This window comes from Neovison vison, chromosome 1 (assembly GCF_020171115.1).
Source record: "Neovison vison isolate M4711 chromosome 1, ASM_NN_V1, whole genome shotgun sequence".
NCBI lineage: Eukaryota > Metazoa > Chordata > Mammalia > Carnivora > Mustelidae > Neogale > Neogale vison.
Genome location: NC_058091.1, coordinates 232590046 through 232602761, shown reverse-complemented (window position 1 = coordinate 232602761; position 12716 = coordinate 232590046). Strand labels below are relative to the sequence as shown.

The 12716-nt window shown below is 49.0% G+C and overlaps 1 protein-coding gene across 2 annotated transcripts in view; it reads right to left on the bottom strand.

Moving 5' to 3' along the window:
• Positions 1 to 2862: 2862 nt before the first annotated feature.
• The window catches only part of DPYSL3 (dihydropyrimidinase like 3), a 112811-nt gene continuing 102957 nt past the window's right edge, over positions 2863 to 12716 (bottom strand). For both annotated transcript variants that reach the window (XM_044224967.1, XM_044224975.1), the window contains exons 11-14: positions 11408 to 11578; positions 9989 to 10168; positions 7520 to 7682; positions 2863 to 6165 (exon numbers count right to left, since the gene is read on the bottom strand). In XM_044224967.1, the coding sequence (XP_044080902.1) occupies positions 6077 to 6165; positions 7520 to 7682; positions 9989 to 10168; positions 11408 to 11578 (603 nt within the window). In that variant the 3' untranslated portion in view covers positions 2863 to 6076. The remainder of the gene's footprint in view (positions 6166 to 7519; positions 7683 to 9988; positions 10169 to 11407; positions 11579 to 12716) is intronic.

Below are 12716 nucleotides of genomic sequence, written 5' to 3'. Positions count from 1 at the left end.
TCAGTGTGTCTGACTTATGTTAAATGCTGAGGTTCGAAATCCAAACTTCAGTGATCTGCGCTGTTGTGAACAGGAAGCCACTGGGTGGGAAACGTGCTTCTGTCGCTAGAATGTAAATGTGCCTTGGTGTATTAAAACGTCTTCTGTATACAGTAAGCCACTGGTGCTTCTCAGCTGTGTCACTGTTTTTCCTGGAGGTAGGGCTGTAGGTGCCCCAAATTACTTTTTCCTACTTCCATTTCCCACTGTGAGCACCGTCCTTGGCCAGGTACATGCTGGTATTAGAGATGATGTCCTAGAATGGTGGAATACAGCATAATTTAACTGATCCACCAAGAGAAACTAAAAGCCTGACCCCTTGAGCAGTCACACATCAGGGAGCACAGCTGGAGTTCCAGATTTTGCCCTCTGCTCTGATCTTGTCCATGACAGCCCATGCTCCTCTTTTACAGCACTGTGCCTTGCTACCCTTCAGTATCTTCATCCTGTCCCATTCCATATACCAGGACAAAAGGTAGATGTTCCAAATCTGGGAAAGGAGGGTCACAGGCAGCTCTGGATCCTTATAGCTGGAAACAACTTCCCCTTAGGCCCACAGAAGCTAAGTGGCCAGTAGACCAGCTGGTTCCCTGGGCTTGTCCTGAAATCAGTAGGCTCTTTTAAGTCATGTTGGCTCTGAAGTCCTAAATGCTAAGTGACCTGTTGGCCAGGCCATGTCAGGTGTCCTGTTTTGTTCCCAGTAGCCAACTGAGTACATGGCAAGATCCAGAACTCTTGATTCTGAAGAGTGCCGGTCTTAAGTATGTGATCTCATTTTAGTCAATTGCTTTGGCCCTTCCATCCCCCATGTCCTACTCATGGTTGATGTCCCTTTTGTGATGGTTTCATGGTAGCAGAGCTGATTCCAGGAAGTTCTTTGAAACCTTTTTCTCTCTTTTTCAAAGAGAGAACTTTATATGCCTGTTCAGTGCTCTCATCCCCCACCTGGTCAGGTGTGTCTCTGCCCCAAATAGTTCTAGCCCACAGATGTGTGAAAGTCACTGTGTCTGTTTCACGACTTTTTTTTTTTTTTTTAAACATGGTTTCATCTCTTTGTAAATCCCGCAACCTGAGTTCACTTTAGTTAAGCTCTGCCCATGCCCTCGAACCCACTCTAATCCTAAGCAGAGCTCAGCTGCTGCCTTGGTCCCGAGCTGGGACAGATATTTCACCAATCCTGAGTTCAAGCTGCAAACTGAGACTGTGGGTCAAACCTTGAACCTCAAACTGAAATAATTATGTGCTGAGAGTAGCTTTTGATGTTTTCTAAGCTTCGAGGTTAAAAGTTATTATCATTCCAGGCTCCTGTACTGACAGCACTGTTCTACAGAAGTAGGGTTCTTGACACATACAAGCAATGAATAAGAAAACAGCATTCTCTGATCCCCATCTCTACCTGCTCCAACCTACACACAGGCTCTTCACTCAGCAGAACGCTCAGGCCCTGCAGGCTTGAGAAAGGTACCATGGCCATCTGCTGGTTTTGCCACCTGGTATCCAAATCTGGTATCATAAATTGGTTGTTTTGGGGGTGATCCCGAGTCCTCAGGCTACACGTGGCTCTGGGGCTAGGCACATGAGGGCTCATGAGTCTCAGTGCCCTGGCCAGGGTGCCTAGCCCTGCAGTGAACACAGGTCCCAGGCCAGGCCAACCGGAATGGGTCTCTTTGGTTGTAACTAGTGAGGGAGCCTATCTCCTTCCCCTGAGTTGCTAGGCAGGCAAAATGAAAACCTGGGGACACCGATGGCCAGTTCTGTTCCCATAGCCAAAAGTTTTCCAAAGAAGCACTTACTGAAAGCAAGCGGGGCTAAGAGATTAAGAGAAACCACGTTCTAGACCCAACTATGTTTCAGTCAACCTAATTGTATCCCTGAAGTTCTCATTACACCAGACTTTAAAATACCCTTTTCAAAAAATTTGTGCATACAGTAGTCTGCCATTTGCAATGAGAAGTATCCCAATGAATACAGAAGTGGATCCCAAAGAGAGTTTGGATAATAGGTTCACTGGAATGTTTAAAGAGGATATAAAAGTGTTCTGCAGCCAAAAAAATTTTGAGAACCTTCAACTGGATAAATTCTGAAAGGCTTAGATTTCTCATAGCTTTTAACTTAATGATAGGACCTCACATCTGTCAGAGTAGTTTAGTAAATAATCCTTTCCCACACTCCTATACAACTTGGGATCAATATGTTAAAGAATATACATTGAGGGGTGCCTGGGTGGCTCAGTCAGTTAAGTCTTTGAGTCCTGGGTTCGAGCCCAGAAGTTGGGCACCCTGCTCAGTGGGGAGTCTGCTTCTCCCTCTCCTTAGACACCCCACCCGACACCCCACCCATGGTCTCTCTCTGGCTCTCTCTCAAAAAATAAATAAAAATCTTAAAAACAACAACAGAAAGAATCTAGTTTGAAAAAAACATATATACACCTTGGAAAATGCTTAGTTTGAATTTTCTCAAAGTCCAGACTTTTAGGGAGAAGCAGAAAATCTTTAAGGGGATGACAAAAAAACAAAGAGATGCAAGAAACCCTTTCAGGATCTGTACCAGACTCAGACAGACTTTATCTCAAATGGCAATGCATTTTACATGAGACAATCCCCAGAAAAACTTCAGTTACTCTAAGTTTCAGTAACAGTCACCAAACTCGGTGTCCAAAACAAAACTCAACCTCAACTGTTAAGATAGAAACCCCCCAAATTTCCTTAGGAAACCTCTTGTTGTCATCGAATCTGCCCCCTCATCAATCATGTCAGTTTTATTGTCCAGTTTTGATACTGTAGGTGAAACGGCACGTCGCGTACAGAAGAATGACCACATCTGTAATTTCATAGTTATTTTAATAACCAGGTGTACATTAACAGTCACTTGATGAACTTTTCTTTAATCTCAGCTAAACTCAAAACACAGTTTTCTTCACGGTTCAAACCAAACAGCTCTTCACGTTCCAGAGCTGCCTCACAGCTACCACAGATCACAGGGAGATTTACGGTCTGTTCATATTCACCGGACACAGAACTGAACACCCACACACCGTTTTCCAAAGAGGGAACTTGTACAATGAATGCTGGCTGCCCGGGACAGCTCAGGGGTATATCTGGGACTCAAGCTGGAGTTTTCCAAGGGGGAAAGGCCTGGGAAGCTTGTGGCTAGAACCAAAGTTGGGGGTTCATCTGCCCTGTTGGGAAGGGCCTCCCATGGTGAGTGTAAGTCCAGGCTTGGGATTAAGGCCTTTGCCGCAGAGCGTGACTCTGGGTGTAGGCATGAGGAAAAAGGCCAAAGGGTGACTGGTCTTTGAAGAAAATCCATTTTCAGGATGACTACAACACTACCATTTTTAGAAAACAGAAATAGAAGAAACACCTCTACGGGGTTGGCTGATTTAACAATTCCACAAATACCTTCTCAACTGCCCAAGGTTATGGCCATCCCAGAGAGAACCCCAGTGGACTGCCATCTGGGTAAGGAATAACATGAGAAGGTTGGGGGGGGGGGCAGTAAGCCAAGGGCATCCTTAGAGAGGGGCCAGGCCAACAGACGAGAGGGCAAAAGAAAGCTTGGGCAGGAGAAGAAGGTCCAGCAAGCCCTCCCATACATGGATGAGATGTCACAAATTCTGCGAAAGCTGTGACTTGCATCATGTTTTTTTCCTAAACCCTTCTATAGGGAGGGCTCTTTGATGCATCTTATGGAATAGGACACATTTGAATATAAATTTTAACTTAAGTAACAAGGTACAAGAAATCAAAGTCAAGAAAAGAGAGGGAGTTTTCTTGCAATTCTTAGGAATCTCTATGCTTGGGAAGTTACTTGTAGTAAGTGAAGAAACGGAGGCTTTCCCAGATCATGTTGCCCATCAGGAAGGCATTAGCGGTGGTTTCTACAGCATGAAAAGCTTGTGTCGGATATGAAGTTGTGGTTGAATGCTTCATTCAGCAGTCCCAGTGTAGTGCAGATGACCAATGTGGCCATGAAAGACTTACTGTAATGGCACAGAGAGGTCATGGAGGGAGGAGCTGGACTCTGGCTAGGAAGCAGGAGTAGACAGTCCCCAAGAGGACGCACCCACTAGTTTTTTGTCTTTTCCTCCACCTGGTGGTTGTGGCTGGTACTGCAACACATCCCTGCAGACAGGCCCAGCCACTGAGGTATGTAACGTACATGCTTCAGATCTGACAATCTCCCTCTGCCTGCAAAACTGTCACTCGGAGTTCTACGACAGGCCCCCATATCTTCGGAGTTATCAATCAGGAGCTACATGCTCCCCTTAAGTTTGCTTTAAAATAAAGGCACCATGAAAAAGCCTTAAAAATAGCAAGATTCCTTATTACGAGAAATGATTGTTTTCATAGTAATTAGATGGCTAGGGGAAATCCTCTTCCTTAGCTATTTCCAAATTCCTTTTTAGCCACGCACGTTCCCTTTTCTCTAGTCTTCAGCTTATGAAAACTGCTGTCAGAGAGAATGGCTTCTACTGAGCACCTGAAAGGTGTCTGAGGCCTGCTCTTTTTCTTCCAAGTACCTAGTACACACAGTCAGGGGTCCTACCAGCCAGATCCCCCAAACACAGATATCCGATCCCAGGGTGAATGTACTTTTTCAGCTCTGGGCCTTAGTTCTACAAATCCTCATCTGGCTCAGAGAACTTTCCCCAACATTGAATTTTCAGAAGTGGCAGGATGAGAAAACAGACCTTGAGCTCCACTTCCATTCTGGGCCACATCACACAAGTCCGCATGTCACTGCCACTCACCTTGGGAGGCTTTATAAGGAAACAAAAAGCTCCCCCAGAGAACGTGCTAAAGGAAAGGGAGACAGATGGTTCAGGGCTGAAAAGCAGACCCATGGCCCCAGAATGTTCCCCCCAGCTCCACAGACTAGCTTTCCCAAATGCTTGCTTGGCTCCCGTCTCAACTGAGATCATCTGTTGGGAGCAAAACTTAGAGAACACCTAAGTTTTCAAACAAAAAATCCTATTCAATCACCAATGTGCCTGAATCTTGAGACGGAAAAAATAGATCACTGACCAGCAGCAAGAGAAGCCCTTCCTGGGGCCCTGCCTCCACTTGTCCTAACTTGGGACACCGGACACATGCTGCTCTTCCCGGATTGGTTCGCAAAGCCGCAAGAATGCAAGAATTTGAGGTGATCTCCAACACGTGGTTAGAGAAAGGGGTGTGGGCGTGGCTGCCCTCCCCACTGAGGGCCTGTGTGTACTCCCAGCTGCTGCCTTTGAAAGAGCACCAAAGAGGCAGGCAGGAAAGAGGAGAAGGGTGGTTTCCGCTCTCCTTGCTTCCTTCCCAGCCCAGGAAAGAGAATTTGAAAGCAACACTGAGAAAGAGGCCCCACCAAACTCTGGCATGATCAAGCAGTTGAAAGTAATGGTTGGGTTTTGGTGTTTTAAGAAAATGTTCAAAGGAATAAAATCTAGGAGGGATGTGACAAAGTCTGGAACCTGAAGACTGCCTGCCTTCTCCACAGACCCCGGGGACTGTGAGGAAGAATGGCTGCCTCAAGTAGCCATCTTCCATGGAAATAAACGTGCTTCATTGACACAATATACAAGCCCCCTTATGCTCACCCACCCACCTGCCTCCCCCATCCATCCCACCCCAGCCCCTCTGAGGCTTCCGCCTCACTCTGGGCTCCCACCACCTCCTCACCCCAAATGACCATGTCCCTTTGTTGATTTTCCTGACATCCCAGCTTTGTCTGTCCCCTTGTCATAAAATGCAGCACTACACACGCTCTCAACACTATATAGCAGACTTTTACCTTAGTAGCCTGTCTGATTGCATGCATGTAAATGCGGGGAGGCAGGGTCAAACCAATCAAAGCTATGCATGAACAGAAAACAAAGCAATATTCGTAAAGCTAGGCAAGCGAGTGTAGCATTGGAGAAACATAAGGCTTGAGGCTTATTGATTCTTTAGATCGCAACCGTTTGGATTCGCTTTCCTTCTTAAATATTGGTGTACCATTTTGGCTTCAAAAAAATCTCTTCTTGCTTCTGCCCCTCTCTTTGGGGAGGGGTCGCTTAACTCAGGGACGTGATGTTAGAACGGCCTCCGGGGGGTGCCACGATGCGCTTGCTGGCCGAGCGGACCCCCTCATCCACTTGGGTGCCTGCAGTCGGCAATGCATTCCCAGGAAGAGAAAAGGGATAACGGGGTGAGGACAAGAAACCGGACTCATTTTCAGAGCATCATTTTCATGGCCTCATCTCCCAAGAAACTTCCATTCTAGTCTGTCAAGCATTCCAGGCATTTTGTATCCACCCTCCTGGGGAACATCCATTTGCACCGAGAAGAGCCAGGCTCTCACCTAGATACCTTCAGACCCTCGGCATCATTAAAAACAATAATAAAAAAACAAGGCCAATGATCTAAGAAACAGCTGCTCATATTCCCCGCGACAAGCAATATTTCAAGTGCCCCTCGGACACCTCACTTGATCCTCACCACTTTCCTATGAGGGAACTACTAGGATTGTTCCCATTGAACAGAGGCAGCAACTGAGGCTGTGAGAGCTTGGGGAACCTGTCCCAGGTCTCACAACCTGGTGCAGTGCTGCTCGGGCCCCTACAGCCTCAGCACGAAAGAATTTACATGCGTCACGTCCATTCACAGAGGAGCAGCCAACACGTTAGGGAGCAATTCAAATGCCCCCCCAAAAAAACCTGACAAAAGTCACTTGAGACAATCATAACGTGACCCACGGCAACGCTGCCTCAAAACTTGCAGCCTTTTCCTTCTGCCTTCCTCCCCGTCCCTGTCCCCTCGACTCTTTCTGGCTTCCGCCATCCCTTGCTCCTCTTCTCTTCCTTCCCCAGATCCGCTCCTCTTTACCTCTCCCTGTACCTTCGGGTGGTCTTGCTTCCCTCATACTGAAATTATTCATCGTGGAGACACATATCGACATTCACTGCTCCCCCTTTGAAAACGAATGGTTATGGAGCAACTGGGTAATTATTTTCTATTATATCATTTCTTAAAGAGGAGACCAGTCGAAAGGTCCGGCCAGCGGGGGCTAAGTATTTACTCGGAGGCAGCGCAGGTTAGCACCGTCACCCTCAGGAGGAGAGGGTGGGGAGAGTAAAAACGCCGGGTTCGAAGAAGCCCCCGCAATCCAAGCTCTCTTTTTATTCTGGGCACACAGAGGCGGGACAACACCACGCACAGCTCCCACGGTCTCACGTGGCAAGTCACCATTAATTGCTCATGGGAAGCATCTCGCCCCCACCCCAGCAGGTTGTGATCTCTTAAGCAGGACTGGTCATCCTTCTAACCTGATCTTTAACCTCAACCAGCCTTATCCTGCCTTCTCACCGGGACGCCTTTTGGACTGGGCAAAGCTTCCTGCTGGCCCCAGCCACTGTCTCCCAGACCGTGGTCCGGGCTCAGGCTCCCTCCCACATCACCCGCCAGCTTGGAGCACCCGCTTCTCCTCCCTTGGCCCGGGGGCCCCACGCCCCACTCACCGGACAGGCTGAATCCCGACTGGTGGAGGTTCCTCACCGGTGGGTTGGGTCGCGTGGGGGAGCCCCGGGTGGAGCCCGCGGGGGTGCCCCCTTTGGGTGTGGTGGTCAGGTCAAACACCGGCCCGTCGTACAGGCCCCTGGGGACGGCGTGCAGGTCTGCCATCTGCAGCAGAGAAAGCCCATCACCCTTGATTCTGTCAACAGTTACCGTCTGTGCTCGGTAGCAGAGGTAAGTCAGGGGATTCAGGGTGTGGTGGGAGCCAGAAAATAATAAAAACAATAGGGTCATTTTAAGGAAAGGAAAAGACGCAGACAATAAAGGGGGTGCGGGGGATAGTGACAGCGGAAGAGGTCGCAAGAAAGGAGACTGTGGTGGGGCGGGGCGGAGGGAAGGGGGGACGCTTCGAGCAGGCAGACGAGCGGGGTGGAAGGCAGCGTTTCTCCACAGACCACGCTACAGGTAGAAGGACCGCCCACAGACCCGGAAGCCGAGGGAGCCGGAAGGGCAGCGGATTGGGCCAAGGTCCTGAGAGCTGGTAGTGTGAGATTTGGCGGGAGCTCCACCCACACGCGCCTCACCTCAAGGCAGAGCTGACAAACCGCAAGGGTCTGCAGTCTGACCGCTGGCCTCTCGCGGTGGCTGTGAACCTGTCCTGGGACCGGGGAACCAGCCAGCACCCACGCCCCCTGGGTATGCTCGGGGCTAGGCCTGGTGTGGGGAGTGGGGGGTGGCGAGGGTCACCCGAAACACAGTGCCTGCCCCAGAGGGGCCCACGGTCTGTCAGACACGCGCTGGTGGGCAGTCCTCGGCCTGGGTCAGACCCCTGGCAGCCGGAGGAGGCCGGCAGGACAGGGCTGCTCACGGTAAGACGCCGGGCACGTCTGCCACAGAGCCTGCCCTCCCCTCCGGGAGCAACTCGGGTGCAGGCACACGGGCGACCCTCATCACGTTTGCAGATGCTCATGACTCAGGTGGGACCCTGTCTCTGGCCGCGTTCCCCCAAACAGCTTGGCCAGTAACTCTAGATCATCGTTTCTCTGGGTGCAGGATCTAAGTCGCTTGAATGGAAGTAAAGGCCTGGCGTATATGGGAGGCTTCGGTTCCATTCTCTTCTCTAGAAGGCTCCAAGCGGAGTGTGGAATGAAACTCTACCACCGAACTTTTAAAGGAGCACTCATAAAGAGGGTAGGACCCGTACAGGGATTCAAAACATCCTAAGGGGCACCTGGGAGGCTCAGTCAGTTAAGCATGTGCCTTGGACTCAGATCATGAGCTCAAGGTCCTGGGATGGGAGCACCGAGTCAGGCTCCCTGCTCAGCAGGAGGTCTGCTTCTCCCTCTTCCTCTGCAGGGCGCGCTCTCCCTCAAATAAAATCTTTAAAATAAATAAAATAAAAATAAACAAAACACTGTCATAAAATAAGCAAGCGCAGGCTATAGGGTTATTCAGACTAAAGGACAAATGCCCTTGGAAACAGACACACCCCCTACGAGACGGTGCACCTCCTTCAGTGAGGGCTGGGGGAGCAGAACAGAGCTGGCCTGGTGACTTCAGGGAGGGAGTCTGGCAGCCAGCGGGAAGACACGGGTTACCATACGTAGAGCTGGCAACTGCCTCCTCCCTGTGACCACACTCAAAGGTGGGATGGCCAGTCACTGGGATCACTGGGGGTCTGGGAGTGGCTTGGGTGTGTGGGTATGGAGTTTCTGTGAGTGTCCCCAGCCTCCCAGCTCGTCATCACTATGACTAAAAACTCATTCTCCCAGCTGCTGGGTGCTGGCCCATCCCATGTGGATCGAGGAGCGTATGCCTTCCAACAGATAAGGTTGGGACCAGGGATCAAACTCCACCCCCATCCGGGGATTGGTCTAACCCTACTCTGTAGATCCCTAGTCTTACTGGAAGAGACCTTGTAGTTGGTGTGACGGTAGCAGGGGGCTCTGAAAAAACAGACTTCTGGGCCTTACCCCTATTATCAAGTAAAGCGCTCTGTAACATGAAGATAGATACATAAACACACAGATAAGCGTCTGCCTATCTATCTATCTATCTATCTGCTATCAACAAAATTAGGGACATAAATAAGATTTTATGTGAACCACAGAACTAGCTAAAAGGATCATAAACATTTGCCCTGTGGAGCAACACTGGATGGAAGAAATGAGACTGGGGGGTGGGGGGTAGGTGTGGGCTGCTAATTCTCCCTGTAAGCCTTCAAGAGTTTTTTTTTTTTAATATATGAACATTATTTTGAATTATTAAATTTTGAAAAAGGTTTCTTGGGCCAAAAAAGTTTTGGAGACCCCCTTTTTCTAGACCATGAAATCTGTGTGTATCTTGGGAAGAGATCACCGCTGTGAATTTCTCTAGGTGGGTGCAGGACATGCAGACCCCTCCAGGTCTCGTGCTGGAATGGGGCACAGGCCCCTTCTCCTGCACTCCCACCCCAGGCTCAGACAGCTTCTCACCTTCCTCCGGGCTTTAATGCGCTTGTAGACGTAGTCAGAGAATGGGCTGCAGGGGATGAAGCGGCCAGCCCCCTGGGTCACGTGCAGGTTGTCATCTTCCAGCATGATCTTGCCCTGGCAAATGACCACCAGAGGGGCCCCGCGCAGCTCCAGCCCTTCAAAGATGTTATACTCTGCAGCCTAGAGATGGGGCGAGGGGCAAAGCCATTAGTGCGGTCACAGAATGGTGAGGGGAGGAACACAGTTTTCCTGGGCTGGGGACCCAGCCTTCAGCCTCAGTATAACGGACGCCCCAGGGAGGCCAGGAAAGGCTTCCAATACTCCCTGTAAGCTCTGGTGGGGAGAAGCCCCAGGAGAGAGATGGCTGCTAAGTAGAGACGGGACTTCCCAGCAAAGAGAAACATCAATCTTTAGAAAGGCCCTGGTGTGGATGTACATTTTGTCACTGGCGCTCTTCAAAGAGAAGCTCGGGAATTATCAGGAATGCCGCATTTGACACTCCCGGACAGGCTGGGTAAATGGCTGAGGTCCATGACCCTTAGGTCTCCACTAGCCCAAAAGGAAATGATGTGATGTGACACGATGTTTAAACAGAAGCCATCCCCACCAAAAATGGCATTTCCCTCTCCTGCCTCCATTTATTCACCAAGTGCAAGGCATTATTGCAAAGCATCAGGGACGTCGGTTTGGAGTCTTTATTCCAGAGCCATGTGGGTCTGAATCCTAACTTCACCATTTACTCACTGTGTGAATGACTGACTCTCTCTGCACCCCTATTTCCTCCTCGATACAATGCAGGTGGTAACAATGCCTACCTCTTGGAGACGAATACAGAGATTCAGTGAATGAAAATCTCACTGCCTGAAACATAAATGCTCTAAAAATATGAACTATTTCTACCAACACGGATGCAGCCCTTTCCCTTAGGGACTGGGCTTTAATTATCCTCCACACGAAACTCCTCATGAGGAATTTGTCTGGGCTGCTGACCAATTTTTTTCACGTTCTCCCTCCTTCTCGGTACAAGGGGAGATCCCTACCTTCCCTGACCTCCTGGGGTAAGGTCAAGCACAGAGGTGGCTTGGGACAGTGCACTGTGAGAGGAAGTGCCCTATCCCACTTCTCTTAGGAAAGCTCTCTGAGCCAGGACTCCAGGGACCAGGATCTGGCCCCTGCCTCAGCGATCCTGGTGGGAGGAGCTGGTGTAGACATGGCGCCTCCGTGCACAGGGACTGTGCCGGGAGCAGACCCCTGTGGACCCATCCGTGACCTGCTGAGGTATAATGTCACTGAGAATTGGGTACGGTTTGTGACCCATCCTGGTCTTGCTGGCCTGGGACTAGGGGCAGGCACACATCTCTCCTGACCAGGTCCCACATGCGCCCTGTCCATGCTACTCTTCTGCCATGCCAGCCTTACCGATTGGTGGCTCTTGGCAGAGACGATCTTCACTGCATCCGGATCCCAGATCACCAGGTCGCTGTCAGAACCCACAGATATTCTCCCCTTGCGGGGATACAGGTTGAAGATCTTGGCAGCATTGGTGCTTGTCACGGCCACGAACTGGTTTTCATCCATTTTCCCGGTGGCCTAGGGGAATCCCCAAAAAAATCAGCACGGGGCTCCTGCATTCGGAGCATGGTGACCACAGGGGCCAGAAACTCGCACACCAGCCTAAGGAGATGAGCACAGACCCCACCCACAAACTGCCCACTGGCTGCAGCTCACCTGTCACTTCCAAAGGCAGTTAGAGCTCCTGACGTGCACGGTTTTTTCTGGATACGTGCACACACTTACTTCTTTGCCCCTCTAATTCCAAAAAGAATTACAGAATTCCCAGTAAAATTAAATGTGGTTACGAGCCCATTTTTTAGTCATTTGTATTTGCGTGGTCACAGGATAAAATACGGAAGAGCCTCCCATAAATGATAATAATGGTTATTTAATCCTGGGTTGTCAAATTATGATGGATTTTTGTCTTCTTTCATGTGTGTGCTTTTCTGTCCTTTCCAAGTGCTCTTTTAATGAGAATGATTCATGTGGGTAATTAGAAAATGTATATATCTTATTTTCAACAATTAGAGTGTATCTACTATATATCCATACGTACACACACACACACACACATACAGTGTTTAAGAAAAAACAAAACTTAAGTATGTGAGAGAGGAGACAAAAATATTTATACTTTCCCTCTTTACAAAACAAAAAGCCTGGATAAGGAAAAAAGAATTTAATTTCAAATATAACTTTGAGCTTCCTAGGAGCCAAGATGAGAAGGGAAATAATTTGGTGGCTTACACTGTGTAGATGAGTGAAGCATTAGTTCATATGCAATATATGCGGCTCAGAAATGAGTGTCCCTAGAGTTTTTAAAATAAAAGAGAAGGGGAGTGCCTGGCTGGCTCTGTGGTGGAGCGTATAACTCCTGCTGTCGAGGTTGTGAGTTCGAGCCCCACGTTGGGTGTAGAGATTACTTAAAAATAAGATCTTTTTAAAAAATGGTTAAAAAAAAAAAAAAGAGAGAGAGAGAGAGAGCCGGAAGTGATCAACTTACTAATGAGTTAACTATTATTTTTAATAAAACCTTTGGACAGCCTTCATTTGCACGGCTATTTCTTTTGTCAGCTTCTGTCATGTTATTAAAATAAAACCAGGCCTACCATTAGAAGACACTGGTCAACAATCACTTGTACACCCGGACGACCACACACTCAGGGAAGGGCAT